At 42.6% G+C, this 21,177-nt stretch overlaps 1 protein-coding gene and 1 long non-coding RNA gene across 3 annotated transcripts in view; one reads left to right on the forward strand and one right to left on the reverse strand.

The window, feature by feature from the left end:
• BCAS1 (brain enriched myelin associated protein 1) overlaps window positions 1–15,944 on the forward strand; it is a 113,436-nt gene extending 97,492 nt beyond the window's left edge. For both annotated transcript variants that reach the window (XM_008013661.3, XM_008013687.3), the window contains 3 exons: window positions 2,603–2,668; window positions 6,523–6,786; window positions 14,903–15,944. In XM_008013661.3, coding sequence (XP_008011852.3) covers window positions 2,603–2,668; window positions 6,523–6,786; window positions 14,903–14,977 — 405 coding nt within the window. In that variant the 3' untranslated portion in view covers window positions 14,978–15,944. The remainder of the gene's footprint in view (window positions 1–2,602; window positions 2,669–6,522; window positions 6,787–14,902) is intronic.
• Window positions 15,945–18,353: 2,409 nt separating this feature from the next.
• LOC103243977 (uncharacterized) lies at window positions 18,354–20,295 on the reverse strand. The gene is made up of 3 exons (XR_501335.3): window positions 19,274–20,295; window positions 18,900–18,953; window positions 18,354–18,584 (listed from the first exon to the last, which is right to left on the reverse strand). It is a non-coding gene; the product is annotated as an uncharacterized lncRNA (long non-coding RNA).
• Window positions 20,296–21,177: the final 882 nt, after the last annotated feature.

Raw genomic sequence — 21,177 nt, forward strand, 5'->3', positions numbered from 1 at the left:
TTGCCTAAAAAGCCATTTTGTGCATTTGTTTGTTTTTTTGCTGCTCAACATTCCCCAGAGGTTGACAGATGTGATCCAAAGCCATAGTGTAAAGGCCACTTGGGAATGCGCTTGAGTAGGAAGGGCTGTTACAACACAGCCTGAATTTGGAGGCTGAGTTAAATCCCTGTGTGTCCAAAGCTTTGGGTGTGATGGGAAGGCTGACAGAGCTGGTTGTGAAGAGGGAAGAGATAACCAACATTTCTTTTTCTAAGCCTTCTCAAGCAAGACTGGCCTTTGTAGAACAATGCACAGGACACGGAGGAAGGAAAAGCCCACTTTCCATGTAGATAGATCTAAATTTTGTGGAGAGGACAGTCTGATGTTTGTTTGCCATTGGGTTGAAAATCTCAGTGAAACCCGCAACAATAATGTTCCTCAGTACACAGAACTTCCAGACACCGCCTCTTTCACACTAAGCAGTATATTAAAAAGAGTACAGCCCTTCTGAAATCCCAGTGCTTTGGGAGGCCAAGGCTGGAGGATCACTTGAGCCCAGGAGCTTGAGGCCAGCCTAGGCAACATAGTGACACTCCATCTCTGCAAAAAATTTTTTAAAAAATAACTGGGCCAGGCACAGTGACTCATGCCTGTAATCCTAACATTTTGGGAGGCCGAGGCAGGTGGATCACTTGAGGTCAAGAGTTTGAGACGAGCCTGGCCAACATGGTGAAACCCTGTCTCTACTAAAAATACAAAAATTAGCCGGGCATGGTGGCAGGTGCCTGTAAGCCCAACTACTCGGGAGGCTGAAGCAGGAGAATTTCTTGAACCTGGGAGGCGGAGGCTGCAGTGAGCCAAGATCATGCCACTGCACTCCAGCTTGAGCAACAGAGTGAGACTCTCTCAAAAAAAAAAAAAAAATAGCTGGACATGGTGGTGTATACCTGTAGTCCTATCTATCTGGGAGGCTGAGGCAGGAGGATTGCATGACCATGGAGGTTGAGGCAGCTGTTAATGGTGATTATGCCGCTGTACTCCAGCCTGAGTGACAGAGTGGGACCTTGTCTCTTAAAAATAATAATAATAATAACAAAAATAAAGAAAAGCACAGTTGACTCCTGATGAGGGGACATCCCATAAACATCCACATTTGAGTTTGGCCATCCTCCATCTTATCCAAGCTTTTGTCATTTTGTTTAACATTCAGCAATTTCATATAGTGAATGTTCAGTAAATGTTTATTGATTGAGTGGTGGCTCCTGCCTTCTAGGGGCAGTATCGGGAGGTGGTTTAGAGTCTGGAATATGGTCATTGCCTGCTGTCCAATACTGGCACTCAAACCTGCTAGTTCCATGGTGATGCTAGCATCTTTGAGCTTCCATTTCCTTGTCTGAAAAATAAAGTAATTCCTCATCTTAAGGTTCTGACATAATGAATAAATGAAATAATGCAAGTTATTATCTCATTTAGCACAATGCCCAGCACTTAGTAAGCACTCCACTAAAAATTGTCCTTCATAAATAACAGTTTGTATTATCTCCAATGTGAACACCATAGCTCAGATGACAAAGATACATAATATTAATCAGTCAGAAAGTATTTGAGTGCCTTCAATGGACAGTCAAGACCATAAGTAACAGTGGAATCTGGAGTCTTCCTCTTTGCCCCACATTGCTGAAACCCTGCTCTCTACACTCCTCCCATAGCTGGGAAGAGGAGACATTAAGCAGTGATCAAATATGTGGGAATTAGACCTGAGTCAATGTTGTTGATAAGAATTGAGCATTTTATTACCAGATTTTTAAGGTATCAAGCACTAAGCAAAGGATATTACTAAATGCACGGTTAAAACCACAGACCCCAGCATGAGTCTGAACTTGTATATGGCCAACTTGCTGAGCGCAGTGGTGCTCAAACTCAAACAATCCTTAGCGCCACCTGGAGAGCTTATTAAAATGCAGATTGTTGAGCCTCCACCCCTGAAAGTTTCTGATTCATTAAGATCCAGAGTGGGTCTCCAGAATTTGCCTTTCTAGCAAGTTCCCAGGTGATGCTGAAGCTGCTGGTCCTGGAATCACACTTCTAGAACCATTAGCTTAGAGTGTGGAGTTTAAGGAGTCAGCGCCAACCCCATTTATCCCTGTCACTGGTGTTGCTGGCTAGAGGGGGTGCTAAAGGGTAGAAAATGAAATACTCAGCAAAACTCTATCAAGAAGAGAAAAAAAAAAAAAAACAATAAAACACCCACAGCCTAAATATTCCCAGTGGAAGGCTACTCATGGGTCAGTTGTTCATTCAGTCTTCATTTAATATGTTCAACTATCTCCTGCTTCCAACACTAATTGGAACCATCATCATTTATCTGAGAATTGCCTAATTCCAGGATTTAGTACTTTTGTTGTTATTTTTGGAGGCCAACACTTGAATTTAATTAGATACGGTTACAAATTGCGTGGAAATCTCTATCTGAAGAGTAACATGCTTCCAGTTGGTCTTCCGTTTGTCTTGATCCCAAACCTCCATGATAAATGACTGAGATCACCCATTTCAGAACCTTCCTGCATTCTCCATGTCATTGTACTTGTGGTGGCTGAAGGCCATTGTCTGTTTGTTATTTTAGTCAGTGAAAGGGGATGGAGGGATCACCCACTCAGAAGAAATAAATGGGAAAGACTCCAACTGCCAAGTAAGTAACCTCGAACTCAGTTTGGTGGTGGGATTAGCTGGTGTATTCTCGCTTCTTCACAGTATACTTTTCAATAACCTTCTCAGCCACAGCCGACTCATTTAACATCTCAGGATTAAGCACCTACTATATACCAAGAACGAGATTGGGATCTGCAGACACAAGCGTGAACAAACTACAGTTCCTCAGCTTTATCCTATCAAAAAGTTTTCACACATGCGCTCCCCTCTTTTCTGCATTAAAAATCTCTTCTCACCCTTCACTTTTTGCCATAAATGTCACCTCCTCAAAAAGACCTTCCATATCTGCCTCTCATAACTACACCTTGTTCTTTTATTTCATAGCATCATCACAAATTATAATAATTCATTTATCTCCCCTGCCCCTTCTCATGTCTGCCTGGAATGTCTGTGGAGCAAGAAGTCTCCTTCTTTTATTTCTCTGTCACCTTGCATGGTGTTTGGCAAGTACTAGAATCTATGTCCTGAAGAGAATAAAGACATGGAGTGGGGGGACCACACAGTTTGCTTTCATTACTTTCTTTATTCTAAAGAAATATAGCTATGACATGTTTATAACTACATATGTTCCTTTTTTTAAATGGGATCATGCAACTGTACTCCTTTTTTAATCTAAAAATACACCTCCACAAAAAAATGGCATCAAATATTCTTCTAGTAGTTTTGACAATATAGAGAAGTGGCTACAAGAATGAGTGGTAAACTCAAACTATCTGGTTCAAATCCTGGCTCAGCCTTTTTTTTTTTTTTTTTTCCTGTGTGACTTAGGCAAATTGCCAAATCTGTCAGTGCCTCAGCTTCCTCATCTATGCAAAGGAGCTATGAAAAGTACTTCCTCATAGGGTTGTCATACTTAGATGAATCAATACGTGTAAAACATAACATTTCTGGTACAGAGGGCTCAGTACATGTTAGCTACTGTATTAGTCAGCATGGGCTGCCATAACAAAATGCCATAGGTGGTTGCTTTAAAAGCAGAAATTTATTTTGTTGCAGTTCTTGTGGATGGAAAAGATAGGATTAAGGAGTAAGCAAATCAGCAGGGTTTGGTTCCTGGTGAGGACTGTGTTCCTGGCTTGTAAACAGCCACCTTCTTGCTTGTGTGTCCTTACATGGCAGAGAGAGAAAGAGAATAAGCTCGCCAATGTCTCTTCTTATAAGGACACTAATCCTATTGGGGCAGGGCTCCACCCTATGCCTTTGTTTAACCTTAATTACTTCCTATTCCAAATATAATTACATTGGGAGTTAGGGATTCAACATATGCATTGTGGTGGAGGCACAATTCTACTGTTAACAGTGTCTATTTGTTACTATTACTATTATGCAGCTGATAGGGAATTTCCATCTATAATGTTGCCCATATCACACTCATGAATGGACAGCAATGACTGTAAATAGGTTATAGTATTTTTATTTCCATAATAATTGGTTTATCCTACATTTTTAAAACAGGAAATATATTGCTTTTTACTATACTCATTTTGTTTCTTAAGTTATGACTATACCTGGCCCCGAAACTATGTCCCTGGACAACTTTGGAACCAAAATTCCCAAAGATTATTACCTAAAAACAGGATAAAATCATTTTATTCAAAAAGAAAAGCTTAAATATGATGGTATATTTTGTCTGGAATTTTACAGTGAAGGAATTATGCCAATAACCTTGGTGATTCTAAAATTGGAATGACATGTACAAATCCAAATAAGCTGGAAACATCATTCTATTTATACGCACCTAGGAGTGTTTTCAGAATCCAGTTGGGAATTTTATTTTCCGGAGCCTTGGATTCAGACCTGAGAACACTGGTGTGTCCTTTCCATTTTTAGCTAATTTAATTCTCACAGCACCATAAGGTGTCATTTCTTTTATTGCTCCCATAGAGATGAGGAAACTAAGAGGTCAGTTTATCCTTGGTCACACAGCAAGGTTATGGTGGAATTAGAAACAAACCAGGTCCTTCTGACTCCAGGCACTGAGCTCTTAGCCACTCACTGCATCTTAAAATCTTCTACACAGCAAAAACAGTTAACAAGGCATTTGAACTGGGATCTCTGGTCTCTGGCCTTTCTGAAGAGCGTGGTGGTGAGAGTTTCTGTTTCATTCTAAGGGGAGTATCTGCTCTGGGTTATCTATCATACTTGGACATCCATCTCTTAGCATTTGCTGCAACTCTGACAGTTGGGCTCTTCCAGAAGTATTCAAGACCTATATTGCAGAAGAGCTTCTCAAGGTACACTGGATGCCTGTTGCTTCTTTCTCCAAGGACTTCTGGCCTCTGAAGAGCACCAGTGGAGGCCTTCGGGACTGGGGAGTCTCTGCCGTTTGTCTTCCCGCTTGTTTCTGAGGGGGGTGCATGATTCACTGGAGTGAAAGGAAAGCTCTCCTTCAGTTGATGCCTTCTCCATCAAAGCTGCTACCTTGTTATAGAACTTTTTACCTGGGGACAGTACATAACTTCATGAATCATGCTTATATGCACATATCCGGTGGGTCAAGTGTGTTTGACAGTTGCCACCATCAGGGCTTTAAAACTTTTGAAGTCAATATTTAGAAGTTGACATATTTTGCATTTTTAAAAATTTAATTTCAAGGTTCTCTTGAAAAACAGAAGCTCTGACCATACTGGAGCTGCAAGCCTACATGGTATCTCTTGGCTGGATCGGAGCAACTGTGCCCTTTGGACAGGGCATATAACGCTCAGCCTCCCCTGCTCTAAATTTTCTCCCCAACATCAAAGCCAGCCTTGCTTGAACTGGTGCTTTCCTTACACTGGAGAAATATTTTTTTGGATGTTTGTTGCTTTTGCAGCCGGAGAAATAAGATATTCACATGGTTATTCTTACCCCAACCTGCATTTACTAGATTTTTGGATTTTACAGCCTCATCTCATCAAATTATTGGAAACGTGGGATTGTAAACCTTTCATTTTGACAAAAAAAGGATATACATTCAAAACTAATAAAACAATCATCTCTTTTACCACCATTTCATGAAGCAGAAGGACAATTTCACACCAAAAATTAGGGTAGATGTAATCATGAAGAAAAGAATGGGCATCCCCAAGAAAACACTCACATGTGGTTGCAAGTGGGAGGAGCCCCCTCAAAGCTGGCTTCAGCATAGAAAGTCTTCAGGAACAGCTAGATCTAGGAGGCACGCGTGATACCATCAATGCCTGGTCTTTCTCTCTCTGTCTCTCTCCATCTCTCAGCTGTGCTTTTCTCTGTGTTGCCTTCCTTTTCGGGAAGATTTTCCCTAGAAATATTGGTGGTTCTGGAAGCTCCAGTCTTACAACTTCACAGCTTCAAATCTAAGAGAAAGGGAACCAGCCTCTCTCTTATTTCAGCAAAGCTGTGAGATTAGCTCCAGTGTTATCTGCATTTGGCTATGCTGATGGCTCAGCAGGCCAATCACAGACAGTGATCACAGCAGGCCAATCACAGACAGTGCTCTGATTGGTCAGGCCTAAGTCACATGCTCTTGTCTGGAGGTGGAAGTAGTTTGCCTGGACCACGTGGAGTAGATGAGGAAGAAGGGTGTTTCCCCAAGAAAAAGCCAAGTTCTGGTACCAGAATAAGGGATAAAGAGTGCTTTCTGGGATAACATAAAATGTATTAATGAATTACTAGATAACTAAATAAATGTCCCCACCATGACTTCATAAGTGCAAATTTTTCTTTTTTTTTTTTTTACTTTCATTTCACCTAGGATTCATGAAAATGTAGATACTACCCACCATTTGAACATCTCTGTTTTAACATATTTATTCCCTTGCTATTGAGAGTTGTCTTGCAGCCACTAAAAATGTACTTTGCTTGAAATTGCTGTAGACATCAGACTCCGCAGAAAAGACTATCACACCGCCAGAGCCAGAACCAACAGGAGCACCCCAGAAGGGCAAAGAGGGCTCCTCGAAGGACAAGAAGTCAGCGGTCGAGATGAACAAACAGAAGAGCAACAAGCAGGAAGCCAAAGAACCAGCCCAGTGCACAGAGCAGGCCACGGTGGACACGAACTCACTGCAGAATGGGGACAAGCTCCAAAAGAGACCTGAGAAGCGGCAGCAGTCCCTTGGGGGCTTCTTTAAAGGCCTGGTAAGTGGATTTTTTTTTTTTTTTCCTTTTCTTTCTGGGCTCTCTCCTTCCCCAAGACCATCTGCCCCAGTCAGTTTTTCAAATTCTACATGTGGCTCTTCACACTGGGATCCCGGGTCTATCATTCAGGGTTTTTGAACTGCTATGTGACTTCCAGCAGGTTCAATCCTTCTCCACTTTACAAACTGAGACCTTAAGCAAGTTATTGCCTCTCTGAACCAGATTTTTTATCTATGCATAAATAATGGTGCCTAACTCACAGAGTTCATGAAACAGTTAGGTGAGATAATGCATCTAGTCACCCAGCACAGTGCCTGAGACCTAGGGAGCAACCATGTAGAAGTTAATCACCATCATCACCGTCAACATCATCATTGGTTTTATTCAGTGTCTTGTGCATAGTAGATGCTCTGGGTAATATTTGTTGAATGAATGAATGGAGAATTAATGCATTATTGGCTTATTTTATTTACATTATATTATACCAATTAGAAGTGTTAAAAAAAATTAGACAAATCAAGTTAAAACACACTTTATGTTGTGAGCAAAGAACAATTCATGAATTGGGCAGCACTCAAAACCCAGAGAGGTTCAGAGAGCACTGCCCAGTGGCATGAGCAGTAAGCTTTCATAGGCCAAACATGGAAGCAAAGTAGAAAACGTATCTGATTGGGTACAATGAAGCATTTGCCTTATTTGGTCACAATGTGATGAGGTGTTTGCCTTATTTGGGAATGGTCTGATCAATTGGTTGCCTGTAATTGGCTGAAGTTTAGCTATTTGTGATTGGCTGCAACCTGGCTATTTATTACAAAAAAAAAAAAAAGTATCCTCATAAGGTAGGTTTTGGTTTGTTTACTTACTGAGTGTGGTTGCAGTTTGTTACATAGACACTCAGAGTAAGGAGACTGCCTCAGGCTAAAGGCCTGCTTATTTAATTTAACAAGGGTGTAAATGTACAATTGTGTTACTCCATGGACTATAGAATCAATGGCTGCTAGATGCAGAGGAAATTTTTTTACTGATTCCAATTTTAGGCAGACTGGTGAGGAGGTGTTTTAGATTTGCTTATTTTACTCTCCTTTACAAAATGGAAGCCCATCTTCACCACTGGATTCCGTGAGGGTAGGGGCGCCACCTTTCAGGTTCAAGGCTGTATCTCAAGCACTTGAAATGGGACTGCATAAACAGCAGGTGCTTGACAAACAAAGGAGTGAATGGATGAGATTAAAATAATAGATACCACAATAGGATATATAGACTTGGAATACATTACTTGAGATTGTTACGCTTCAATAAAACATTGTACTCCACTTTGAGCACACTTGCAATTTCTACTTGCATGTTTAAAAAATACCCACTTTGTGAATGGAGACACTGAAACTGGGTATCCATTAATCATTTAATTTACGTATGGAAACCACTGAAATTTCTTCCCTTCCTTCCTTCCTTTTTTCCCTTCTTCCTTCTTTCATTTTTCTTCCAAAAATGTTTATTAAGCATTGCATCTAAAGCACATTTACACTCATAGCTTCTCTCCTGTTCCACAAGATGTAATAGTTCTTTATTAGCTGCTGCTTTCTGGGTGTAGTGCAGTCTTCAAACTGATCATGTAGTCCTTGCAGTGGTTTCATTGATGTGAGGAACGTAGATGTTGATATAAAGCAAGAATGCCAGTTCGTAGCCCTGAGAGAGACTTCACCCACCTGGGTGAGGCTCTATTGGATTTGCCAACACAAGTCTTCTCAAAATGTACTGTGCACACGAATCACCCAGGGATCTATTAACACACATTCTGATTGAGTAGTTCTGGGGTCCAACCTGGGATGCCACAAAGCTCCTGATTGATGCTACAAAAGCTGCTGATCCAGGGACCACACTTTGAATAGCAAGTTGCTAAAGGACCAGAAAAGAAGATGTTGGGGAAAGCATTTGGGTTTCTTTTAGTTTACTTTTTTTTTTTTTTTTTTTGAGATGGAGTTTCGCTCTTGTTGCCCAGGCTGGAGTACAATGGTGCAATGTTGGCTCACCGCAACCTCCGCCTCCCAGGTTCAAGCGATTCTCTTCCTTCAGTCTCCCGAGTAGCTGGGATTACAAGCATGTGCCACTATGCCTGGCTACTTTTGTATTTTTAGTTGAGACGGGGTTTCTCCAAGTTGGTCAGGCTGGTCTCGAACTCCCAACCTCGAGTGATCCGCCCGCCTTGGCCTCCCAAAGTGCTGAGATTACAGGCATGAGCCACAGCGCCTGGCCTTAGTTTACACTTTTTTAACCCATGATTTATTCATTCATTTAAAATGAACACCACCCACAGAATGATTTACATTGTGGCTTCTAATTATTTTAATATAAGCCAGCCTCTACAATAAGTACGAAGGCTGAAAAAGAAAGATGGTATGGAAAAGTTCAGATGATTTCTAATAATTTTCATTTAACAAATATTTGTAGAGTATTCAGAATACTGGCACTGAGCTAGACTGGGGTATTAAAAATGCAACCCTTGTTTTTGTAAATAAAGTTTTATTGGAACATTGCCATGTTCATTCATTTACATGTTGTCTGTAGCTGCTTTCACACAAAAACATGAGGGTTGACTAGTTGGACTGACTAGTCAACTAGACTGCATGGCTCATAAGACTTAAAATATTTGTCATCTGGCCCTTTGCAGAAAACATGTGCCAAGCCTTGAACTAGGTGCTGGAGGTATATTCAGCAAACAAAGGGGACGGGGTCCCTGACATCAGGGGTTCATATTCTAAGGGGAAGCATGGAGCTAAAAAATATTAATAGATACGTTAAAAAACAAAGTTAAACTTATTAAAACTACAAAGTTAAAGTTACAAAATTAAAGGCAAAATTTGCCAAGAAAATTGTAGGTCTGGGAGATCACTGAGGGAAATAAACAAGGTCCCACGATAGAGTTTACCTAAGTATGGATGGGAGGTGTGTGCTACCTTTGACTGAGTGTGTGTGGGGGGCGGGGTGTGCTACTTTTAATTGGTGGATCCCAAAATTGTCTCTGAGGAGATATGTCTGAGATGAGACAGGAAGGGTTAAAGGTGCCAGACAGGAAGAGAGCAACGTTCATTCTACCAGGAGGAGGGGACAGCCCTGGCAGAGGTGCGGGGGTGAGAATGAGCTTAGTGAGCTTAGTACATTTCAGGAAGAGAAACAAGGCCATGGTTGCTGCCGGTGGAGAGGTAGGGTGGGGGAAGAATGGTGGAAGCAAGATTGGAGCCGTGGGCCGGGACCTGCTCATGCAGGCTATACAGGCTGTGCACGGAATGGGGACATAATCCTGTCTGAGCAGGGACGCTACTCACAGATATTAAGTAAGAAGTCTTGGCCACTGTTGATAACATTCAAAGATTTTATTTTGCTGCTGTGCTGGAGAATGGCTGTTGAAGGTCATTAGGAGCTGGTTAATACAGGTCATGTTTCCTGGGAGAGCTGATGGAGATTGGCCTGGTGATTCCTGAGGAAGAGACAAGAAGTGGACAGGTTTGAGACACTAATTACAGTTCTAGACACCGAGTCCCTCCTCTGGGACCACACTCCTTTGTAGACCTCATCTCTTTAGGATGGCAGCATCCCTTCAGAGTGGGACTGCTTCTGCCACACCTCCCAGACACATAAGCCAGGCCCCCAAGAAGCTGTGTCTTTTCCTGAACATTCCACAGGTTCTCAGAGACAGAGTCAGCATTCAGCTCAGGTCCCCTAGACCCCAAGTCCTGCACTGTCCCAGTGTCACAAGGCCTTCAGCAATGATGGAGGATCGATGGGGACTTCCCTGCCACTTTCCAAAGACTAAGCCTCAAAGACTTTCAAGCTGGACACATTCCCCAGGGTTGCCCAACTGCCTTCCTGGGAGGGGAACGCTGGCAGCCAAGTCTGTCACCGCCCACAGAACTATAGTGGTGCCTGTCACCCACAGGAAATGAGACACACCGCAGGCCGATCCCTGCGTGATCTTTGTCTCACAGTGACGTCCTCGTTAGTCAGGTCCTTTTCTCCTCCTTCTCCATCATGCTGCTTGAGTTCTAACTGAGAGCAACCCACTCGGTTTTCAAAAATTTGAAAAGAACTGGAAGGAAGCCCTTGGAATTCACAAAGTCCAACTGTTTGCAAACATTTTCCTTTCTTTTTGAGCGAAGGGACTTTTTTTGTTTACAAAAGAAAATGTCACAAAACCTGTGTGTGTGTGTGTGTGTGTGTGTGTGTACAGATATACGCATATATGCACACACAGACACATATGATAAAAGTGAAACTATTCTGATTGGTGGAAGACTGGATTTCTCCCTTCCCCTAAGCACCACTTCTTTGATGGCCCCTTTCCCGGCCTTCCCCTTTCCCATTTTCTTGGGCCCCTGAGCTGCTAGATTCTGTGCAGTGCAATCTGCAGGCAGGTTTAGTAGATGAACAGAGGGAGGTTTGAAAGGGGAATACATCTGTCCACACTGGTGTGGGCTGAACCGAGGCTTGTGACAATCAGCGCAGTCACTCCAAGGAGCCTGAGACCAAGGGTTGGAAAGAGCGGGCAGTGAACAGGAGAGAGTCGGGGACAGCAGGTGTTCTGAGGGCCAGATTCCAAGTCAAAGTGACCAGGCCATTACTGCATGACCTAGTCCTAGGTCATCTTGGAGCCTCAGTTTCTGCATCTGTAAAATAGGGTAAATAATAATCACTGTCCACCTTACTGGGCTGGAGATAGAACAGGTAAGAGAATGGGTCTGGTTTGGCCTTGTGAACTGTGAAGTGTAGTCCTGGTATACAAGGCAGGAAAAGGGTTGGATTTATGTCTCTGACCTCCAAGGTGGAGTCTCAGTGAGGCCAGAAGGGCACGTGTATGAGGCCAGGGAGTCAGGTGTGGTCTGTGGCAACCTGAAGGGCTGGTGCCCACCTAAAGGGGGTGCCACTCCTCAGCACCAGCCACATGTTACCTTGGGGAACTGCAGACCCATTGTGGCAGGACCTGTCTATTTATTCAAGATAAAATAACAAAAGTGGGGAATTTTTATGAGAAAATACCTAATTTTTAAATGCTAGCATCTAATTTTTTAAAATAAATGAAGAAAATGCTTGTACAAGTTCATCTATAAGCAAAGTTCAGGCCCGTGGCAGCCACTTGGCCATCTGAGTTTGCTGTTTAGCCCATCAAGCCCCAAGGTCAAGCTCATGGAACCTAAAGGATGGAAACCCCAGGGAAGTAAGCTTTCATAGAGGTGAGCTGACTGGGCAGGGTGGAGCCTGCGTGAACCAGGACCCACGGCAAGGCATGCTGGGCAAACAGAGGCAGAATGGATGGGTGCCACCCATGGCCAGCCTGAGACCAGGCTCTGGACACTTGCAAGAAGCTTGTTCCTGGACTTCAACCCAGGTCCCATCTAGTGGCTGCCTGAGCTTGGACCTGTCACCTTGATGAGTTTCAGATACCAGATTAATGAAGTGAATGGTGCTGACATCACAGGGTTAGCATGAAGATGAAATGCAGTTGTGTACAATGCCCTAAGAGCAACGCTTGTGAGGTTTGATTAGTCAGGAAAGGCTATTTTGTGAGCATTACTTAGTTAGCCCCTGCCCTGGGTTGTAAAGGTGCAGAGATGAGTCGGGCACCGCTGTGCCATGGGGAGTCCCGGCACCCCACTTACTGGCAGGGACTTGGCTAAAGTAGCTTAGGCTCTCTGGGCTTCAGCAGCCTCTTCTGTAGCCTCACAGCAGCAGTGGCATCAACCTCATGGGCTGCAGTGAGGACCAGGTAGAATAGAGGCAGTCTAAGACCTCACACACATGAGGCAGCAGGCTCTCAGCGGCGAGAGGCCAGCCGGAGGTCATGAAACCAGAAAGGGATGGAGCATCCCCAAATCCACAGCTGACTCCTGAGCCCAAGCTTTGAGTATCTCGCGGTGTCCTGGTCATCTCTTAATGCCTCAAAACTATTAATAACACAATGTGTTGTGTGCAGTATGTGCTCAATATATATATTGTTGAATGAATTAGTGAATTCAACTACGACCACTAAAAATAATCACAACTCTTTTATCACACTTACTGTGTGACAAAGAGTGTTCAAAGTACATTGCATATACTAACATTCAATCTTCAAAACTACCCTGTGAATTCCCCTTTTATCAATGGTAAAATTAAGGCTTAAGTAGAGGGTTCAGCAATTTGACCAAAGTCACCCAGCTAGGAAGTGACAGGTCTGGTGTTCAAAGCCCAGCAATCTGATTCCATGGTAAATTACATGAAATTACACTACACTATGTAGTATATACAATGTACTATACTATGCTAGGCACTACACAGTCTATGTACTCTATATATATACTGTATATGTGCGCTATGTACATCATATATACTAAACTACACTCTATTTATTATGCTATAATACAGTCTATATACTATATTTCGTATTATACGATACCGTGTATATTCTACTGCATTCTACTACATGACACTATGTACATATACTAGACCATACATACTTTGTGATAGTATATTAGACTTCCCTTTCCTATACTATATACTATACTGTTCTGTATATATCATACTATATTATACATTATGCTATGCTACACTATATTTACTATACTATACAGTGTGCTAAACTATACTGTGCTATATTTACCATGCTTGACTATACTATATATGTATACTATATATACTATAAAATATACACTACCCTATATTATACTATCCTATATTACCTTATACTACACTATACTGTCTATACTATGCTACAAATACATTATACTACTCTATACTATATATATATACTGTAATGTACAATATATACAATCTTATACTGTACTACCCTATACTGCCTTATAGTATAAAAGGAGGTCCACAATTGATCCATGCAGCAATGTGGGCGAATCTCAAATGCACTATGCTACATGAAAGAAGCTAGTCTGAAGGGCTGTATATGCTCTAGGATCCCATGACATGACATCCTGGCAAAGGCAGAACTCTAGGGATGAGAACAGATCGGTGCTTTCCAGGGTCTGCGTTGGGGAGGGGTTGACCACAGAAGGCACAAGAAGGATCTGAGAGGGGACAGAACCATGTGACATGTCAATTTGGGTGGTGGTTTTAGGTAGCTATTTGTGCTGGTCTATCCTCATATAACCAAATACAGAAAAGGTTAACTTTACTTTTTGTAAGTTTTACTTGACAGAAACGGTAAAATAATAATAATAATAGTACCCAAGCTAGGCATAGTGGCTTACACCTGTAACTCCAACACTTTGGGAGACCAAGGTAGGAGGATCACATGAGCCCAGGAGTTCAAGACCAGCCTGGACAACAAATTGAGACCCCATCTCTACAAAAAATTCAAAAATTAGCTGGGTGTGGTGGTGTGCACCCGTAGTCCGAGCTACTGGGGAGGCTGACGTGAGGGGATCATTTGAGCCCAGGACTTCAAGGCTACAGTGAACCACAATCCCACCACTGTACTTCAGCCTAGGCAACAGAGTGAGACTTTGTCTCAAAAAAGTAAAATAAAATAAGAGTATCTGCCTGACAGCATTCCTTCACCCACATTCAGTCAGTGTTAAGGTTAGGTACCAAGTGCTAGGAACCTACAAGGCACTGAGACACGCAGAATCTATGCAACTTCCAATATGGTGTAGAAGACAGATGTTAGACAAATAAATTAGATAATAAAATCATTTCAGAGAGTGGTATGTTCTGAGAGAAAATAAAACAGGGTGATGAACCTAGATGGTAACTGGGGAGCGGGGGCTAAAGTGAGGTAGAATTGGTTGGGGTTTCTACACCCCAGGTAGTAAGTGCATTATAAGTATGAACTCACTTTATCTTGGGAACAACCCTCTGAGGTAAGTTTGCCATTTCCATTTTAAAGATAAAGAAACCAAAGCACAAAGATGATAAGTAATTTGTCCAAGTTTTCACAAAGCTAGAAAGTCATGTAACTGGGTATCAAACCCGGGCATCTGATTGGAGACCATTCTCTTATCCAGCACTGAGGAATGAGATACATTAATTTAGCACAGTACCTAGCACACAGTAAGTGCTACATAAATGGCCATTGTTGCTGTTGACATTACAGATCTTCAATAGGCTGCCACGTCTTTCTGTTTTTCTCCAGGGACCAAAGCGGATGTTGGATGCTCAAGTGCAAACAGACCCAGTATCCATCGGACCAGTTGGCAAATCCAAGTAAACAAATCAGCATGGTTCCCACCAGGTTCTCCTGCCACCAAGATGTGTTCTCCTTACTCCATCTCCTCCTCAAACACGTTCCATGTATATATTCTTCTGATAGCCAGCAAATGAAATTCTGCCTAGAAATTAAGCCCGAGCTGTTGTATATTGAGGTGTATTATTTACGTCTCTGGTCCAGTCTTTTCTGGCAAATCACTGTAAAGATGGTTTAGCAGGTCACCTAGTTGGGTTGGAAGAGTTGATGATCACCAAGCGGGAAAGGGAGGGAGTAGAGGAATGTGTTCGGGTTAAGTGATGAAAATGGCAGTGGTGGCCGGGTGTGGTGGCTCTTGCCTGTAATCCCAGCACTTTGGGAGGCCAAGGCGGGTAGATCACCTGAGGTCAGGAGTTCAAGACTAGCCTGGCCAACATCGTGAAACCCATCTCTACTAAAAATACAAAAATTAGCCAGTCATGGTGGCACGCACCTGTAGTCCCAGCTACTCGGGAGCCCGAGGCACGAGAATCGCTTGTACCCAGGAGGTGGAGGTTGCAGTGAGTGGAAGCTGCACCATTGCACTCCACCCTGGGCGACAGAGCAAGATTCTGTCCAAAAAAAAAAAAAGGTAGTGGCAAGTAAGCTGTGGAAGAGAAATGATGCTAGAAGGAATTAAGCGTTGTAGTAAACGTGTGCTCGTCCTCTAAGCTTGAAGAGGGGAGATGAAAATCCATTTGTTTAAATTCACATCTCAAGGAGGGAGAACCCGGGCTGTGCTGGACGGTTGCCAATTTCCTAGAATGGAATGTGTGGGGTATAGAAAAAGGAATGAATAAGCGTTGTTTTTCAAATAGGGTCCTTGTAAGTTATTGATGAGAGGGAAAAGATTGACTGGGGAGGGCTTAAAATGATTTGGGAAAACAATTGCTTTTGAGGCTCAGTGACAAGGGCAAAGATTACAACTTAAAAAAAAAAAAAAACAAATAAAGGAAGTTGCACAGTTATTTTGCAACACAAGGGGGCGGTAAGGTCCCCATTTTTATCCTGTATTCTGTATCCCTAACAAAGATTTGGTCTCTGCTTTCTTACATTATTAATGTTTCTCAGATGGCTGAGGGGCTCGCTTCATCTGTTCCGTCTGACACTTATCTCAAGTGTGTCTGTCATTCCTAATGTTCTCAGGATGTGCTTTGATAAAACCCTCCCCATAACCTCAGTTAATAAAAATTCACAGAAGATTATTCAAATACCTGAGTTGTTTTTAATACCTGTACAAAGGAGTAAATAGGACCCTGAGTCTATTAAAATGTAATTCAAAGTAGCATATGATTGACTGACAGTCATGTAAACTGTATCTTTCTTTTTCTGATTTAATAAAAAATACATTTACTTCTAAAGTATCTTTTAATTTCCAACTTTCAAAGCAGTCCCACTCTATATCTGAGATGGCTCTAACTTCTACAGTATAAAATCCATACTCTTCCTCCATTGTCGTCTTTGGAAGATAATTCTCTCCCAGATCCTCCCGGATTTCCTTGTATATGGGCACACACACACACACACACAAATGCGTGCACCTGTATGTCTGCATGTACACACACATGCATGTATAGAATAGTGCTGTCTTAGGCCAGGTTGCCTGGAGCAGAACCTGAGATGGGGATTTGGACACATAGGATATACTGGGAGTGGGCTCCCAGGGAAAGCGAGTAAGAGGAAAAAAAAGAGGGCAAGAAAGGAGTTGGGCAAGGGTTGGTTTCAGCTGGAGCATGAATTGCACCACCCAGATAGTTTGACCTTGAGGCAAGGGAGCCGGCCTTTGTACCCCCAGAGGTGAACTGTGGGCTGTCCTGGGAGGTGGAGGGATGGAGAAGCTGGGATGCCTAAGTAACTGGAAGATGAGTGCATTGGCAGTGTCCTCTACAGACACACACATATATGTTCAGATACATATTTATACCCATATTTGCATATATATGCACACATTCATGTGTATAAATATATATCATTCAGGAATAGATCCATGCACTCACACAGTCATATTTACATACATGCAAATAAATACATGTAACTAACACAGATCCACACACACACATTGGCTCATACAAATCTATGCAATTCATCACACATTGATTGGAGATGAACACTGAATATACTCTCCTGATGTGGACCTCAACTATAAGGACAAGTCTGATGCTTAGGCAAATCACACCACAGCTTTGGCAAATAGGCATTTGGAAAATGTGTTCAACAAAATATGGTATCACTCAAAACCCAGGTGTAAGTAAGGAGGGGATCCTGTGCTGCTGGGGTCTGTTAGCTCCCAGCTTGGACAGGCCGAATTCGTGTTTCAAATAAAGACCAGAGGTCTTTTCCTTGCAGCTGGGTTAGCTTTTCCAAACCTCCTGACCATACCTCGAGATTACTCACACCTGTGCCTCACCCAGTTGCGAACTATCTCGTGCCGCTTAGTATCAGAATGCTTAACTTGACACGAAGCAGGAAAACAGCACCTGGGGAAGCCCTTGACGGGAGGCCCCTCACTGCCATCATCAGAGCACGGGGTGATTCAAGGAAACCGGGCAGCTGCTATTCCTTTGTCTCCAAACACCGCGGGAATTGCCTGCTGCAACCTTTGGTGAGCTCCTGCGCTGTAGTCCATTGAGGAAGGTGATAGTATCATTTGCAAATTTCACCTCGCTGGGTACAGGGGCTTTTTGCCCAGATAAGAAATGCCCCTAGGCAGGAGGGAGAGAAACAGACTGAGTAGCCCAGGCCAGTTACTTAGCTAGTTACTAAGGCAGATGGAGCCCTCCCAAGCGCCCCACTCAAACAAAACAAAACAAAATAAAACAAAACAAAAAAAATGCTCTTTGCTGAGAATCTCTCTGCAAAGCATGCCAACAGTTTTTATAATTGGTTTCCTATGCTCCTGGGCCAAAAAGGAGAATAGTCTTTTAATGAAATTGCTTTAAAAAAAAAAAAAAAAAAAAAGCAAGAAAGACCAGAGAGAAGTAAAGCACATGACTTATTGGGAGAACTCTCAATTCAGTTATAGCTTAAGAAACAATACTCCATTTTGTGTTTGTGTGTGTGTTGTTGTTGTGTTGAGATCCCATTCCCAATGCATTTACAATAAATACTAATGACCGCCCCTTATGCTGAACTAGAGTGAAAAAGAGTAGAAACTCACCCGTAAACCCAAGAAAGCCTTTAGGACACAGATTCCCAGAAATGCCACTCAGACAGAACAAGCAGTGGGGAAAATAAGCAAAGCAAAGTGGCACACAGGAAAACGTTACGAAAAGAGAAAGAATTAAGACCGGGGGGAGGGAGCAAAAATGCCTTTATTATCATTATTATTTATTGACTTATTATTTATTTTTAGGTACACAGGGAAGCGTGTCTTCTCCCATGTCAAGAAGAAGTGGCCTTTCCAGGAATGGAGCTATTGAGCTGAAATGGCTGCCACTGCACACACACACACACACACACACACACACACACACACACACCCCTCCCTTCCAGTTCCAGCTGACGGTGACTTTTTGACTGGTAACCATAAAAGAATTCATTCAAAAGGGCAGTTGTTCCCAGCAGCCAGTGAGGTCCTTCCTGCATTCATCGTCTTGGAGGAGGCACATACCAAAATAGAAGCCAAAATGGGAAGGAAAAGAGAAAGAAAGTGAAATTCCTGTGTTTTTGTTGTATGTATCCCCTTGCTTTTTAGACAGATTACCAAGGGTTTAAACACACACTCTCTCCCCTCCCTCCTCCCACTTCACACACACTAGATTGTTCTCGTTTGTTTGCAAACAGTCCAGAAGCACTGGGGTCTCATCAAATTAGATTCTAAGTGTCTTAAAGAATTAGATTTCAAGAAACCAAGAATCTGTGTCCTTCCCCTTCTTGAAGTGCCTGGAAGGGTGCAGATTTCTCCCACCTGAATCTGGCAATGTTATTTCCTATGTCAGAGAATTCCAAGTAGATCTTATACCTTAAAAAAAAAAAAAAAAATCAGCTACACTACCTACCTTACAGGGAAGGAAAAAGAAATGATTCCAATTATTAACTAACCCAAGATACAAACACATGGGAAACTAGGGAATGTGCTTTGCAGCAATGTAAGACTATAGGAGTTGGTTTTAACCATCCTTTGAATGTCCCTCTTTAAGCCTTTTTAAAAGGCAATTTTGCACGATGAGTAGAATTAGGCTTCTCCGTGGTCAAGATTTTGTTCACTCTATCAGTGTAAATTAAGTGGCACTGGCCCACTGGAAATTATAGTCTCCATTAGGAAGAAAAGAAATTACTTACCGAGCAGCAAATTCTCTAAATTTGTAATTCAGATCTTTAGCGCAGAATGCCGGTCAGGATCCAGCCCTTTGCATAAATTGGTTTGCTGGGGAGTTTAACCCCTTAGCCTCTGTTGCCCTTTTCTTGAACGGTATTCACGCAACCCTCTCCATCTCCTGGCCCTTTAACTGGCCCGGGTAGAAGTTGCAGTTCACAATTTCACAGAAGTAAGGATAATACATTGTCACACATTACCGTTTATAAAGTGCTCTGGGTACAATCTGTAATTTAAGCTGTATTTCCCTCACTGAACTTAAGTGCTTCCTTTGTTACATTTCATCACCGGGGGACTGGCATGCACCTGTATAGATTTTTTCTTTTTCGTTTTTTGTTTTGTTTTGTTTTTCCAAATGAGCACTTCTTGACAAAATGGCCCCCAGCTGCACTTCTGCTATGACAGCCATGGAAGGGCTGGTTCCTTACGTGAGCTACTCTCCCAAAAGCATGCTTTTGTCAAAATACGGCCACATGGGGGAGCTGCAGGACCTGGGGTTCTACAGCGCCTAGCCCTTTTTCCCTCATTGCCTAATCAGGAAACTGGGCCAAAGCAGCCTGAGAGTGTATTTGTTGATTAACTTCTAGAAAGCAGTCGAGTTTAATGAGGAGAACTAGAACGAGAAAGCTGAACTGGGCAAGTCAGTTGCCTTCTACGATTCTCAGTCCTCCAAACGAAGATAAGGTTGGTTGGTTTGTGTTTCCATCCTTATCCGCTCCATCTTGGAAGAAGCTCAAGGAAGATTGTGTGATTGCAAAACGTTTAAGTTGGTGTCATTGCAGTGCATTTAAATAATCCTTACTGGCCCATCCTGCCTTACCTCTCATCTTCTCCACTCCCAAATAGAGAGCAAGTGATTTAAACTCTGAGTGTCCTCCCTCAACAATGGGCTAATAATAGAGCCTACTCGTGGAGTTGCTGTCAGCATGCAGTGAGATGGTGCCTACCAAACATTTATTGCAGTGGCTGGCACATTGTAAGCACTTAGGAAAGGCAAGCTATTCTATCATGGGGAAATTTTAGCACCAAGTAACAGAAAACCCCTACTTGAACTGGCAGATAATCATAACAATAAGGGTATTTATCATTTCATATAATAGGTGTTGTATAACATCTTTGGCTTTGATTCTCTGAGACTCTGTTCCAGCTAACAATGATAATGAGGAAATGTATCTTTTCATATAGCTGGTGTTAAGTCTCACAGCCTGGCTCTGGTTCTCTGACACTCCATTCTGCCATGTTCCATGGGCTGACTTCATCCTAAAACTGTGCTGAACGATGGCTGCAGTTCCAGGCAAGGGGATTTGGGAATACCATAATCAGTTTCAATGAGTCATTTTGGTGAAATCATTGTTGAGAAGGCAATACAATGATGCGGTAGACAGGAAAGCCATTATTGATATCAGTGTTTTTAAGGCTCACCATTCCCCAAACTAACTATGCCCCTTCAATTCACACTTAGGGGATTTGTGTAATGACGGTCCCCACTTCCAAAGCAGGGCCACTAGACTGTGAACTTATCAAGATCTGGACCTTCTTGTCTTGCTCATTCACTGTTCTGTTGTCAGTGTCTAGCACAATGCCTGGACACGGTAGATACTCAACAAATATTGGTTGAATGGATACATTGATAAACAAATATCCTGTGGCCACACCCATTGTGGATCGCCTTATCCTCTAGCGTGAATTTGTTTTAACTCCGAATACCTGATCACCCTAACCAGACACCTACCCTTCCCAGGCAACCAGCCCAATGGTTCTAAAAGTACAGTCCCAGGACCAAGCAGCCTCAGCACCACCTGAAAACATATTAGGAATGCAAATTCTCAAGCCCCGCTCCATACCTGCACAATCAAAAACTCCTGGGATG

Source organism: Chlorocebus sabaeus, chromosome 2, assembly GCF_047675955.1.
Source record: "Chlorocebus sabaeus isolate Y175 chromosome 2, mChlSab1.0.hap1, whole genome shotgun sequence".
Taxonomy (NCBI): domain Eukaryota; kingdom Metazoa; phylum Chordata; class Mammalia; order Primates; family Cercopithecidae; genus Chlorocebus; species Chlorocebus sabaeus.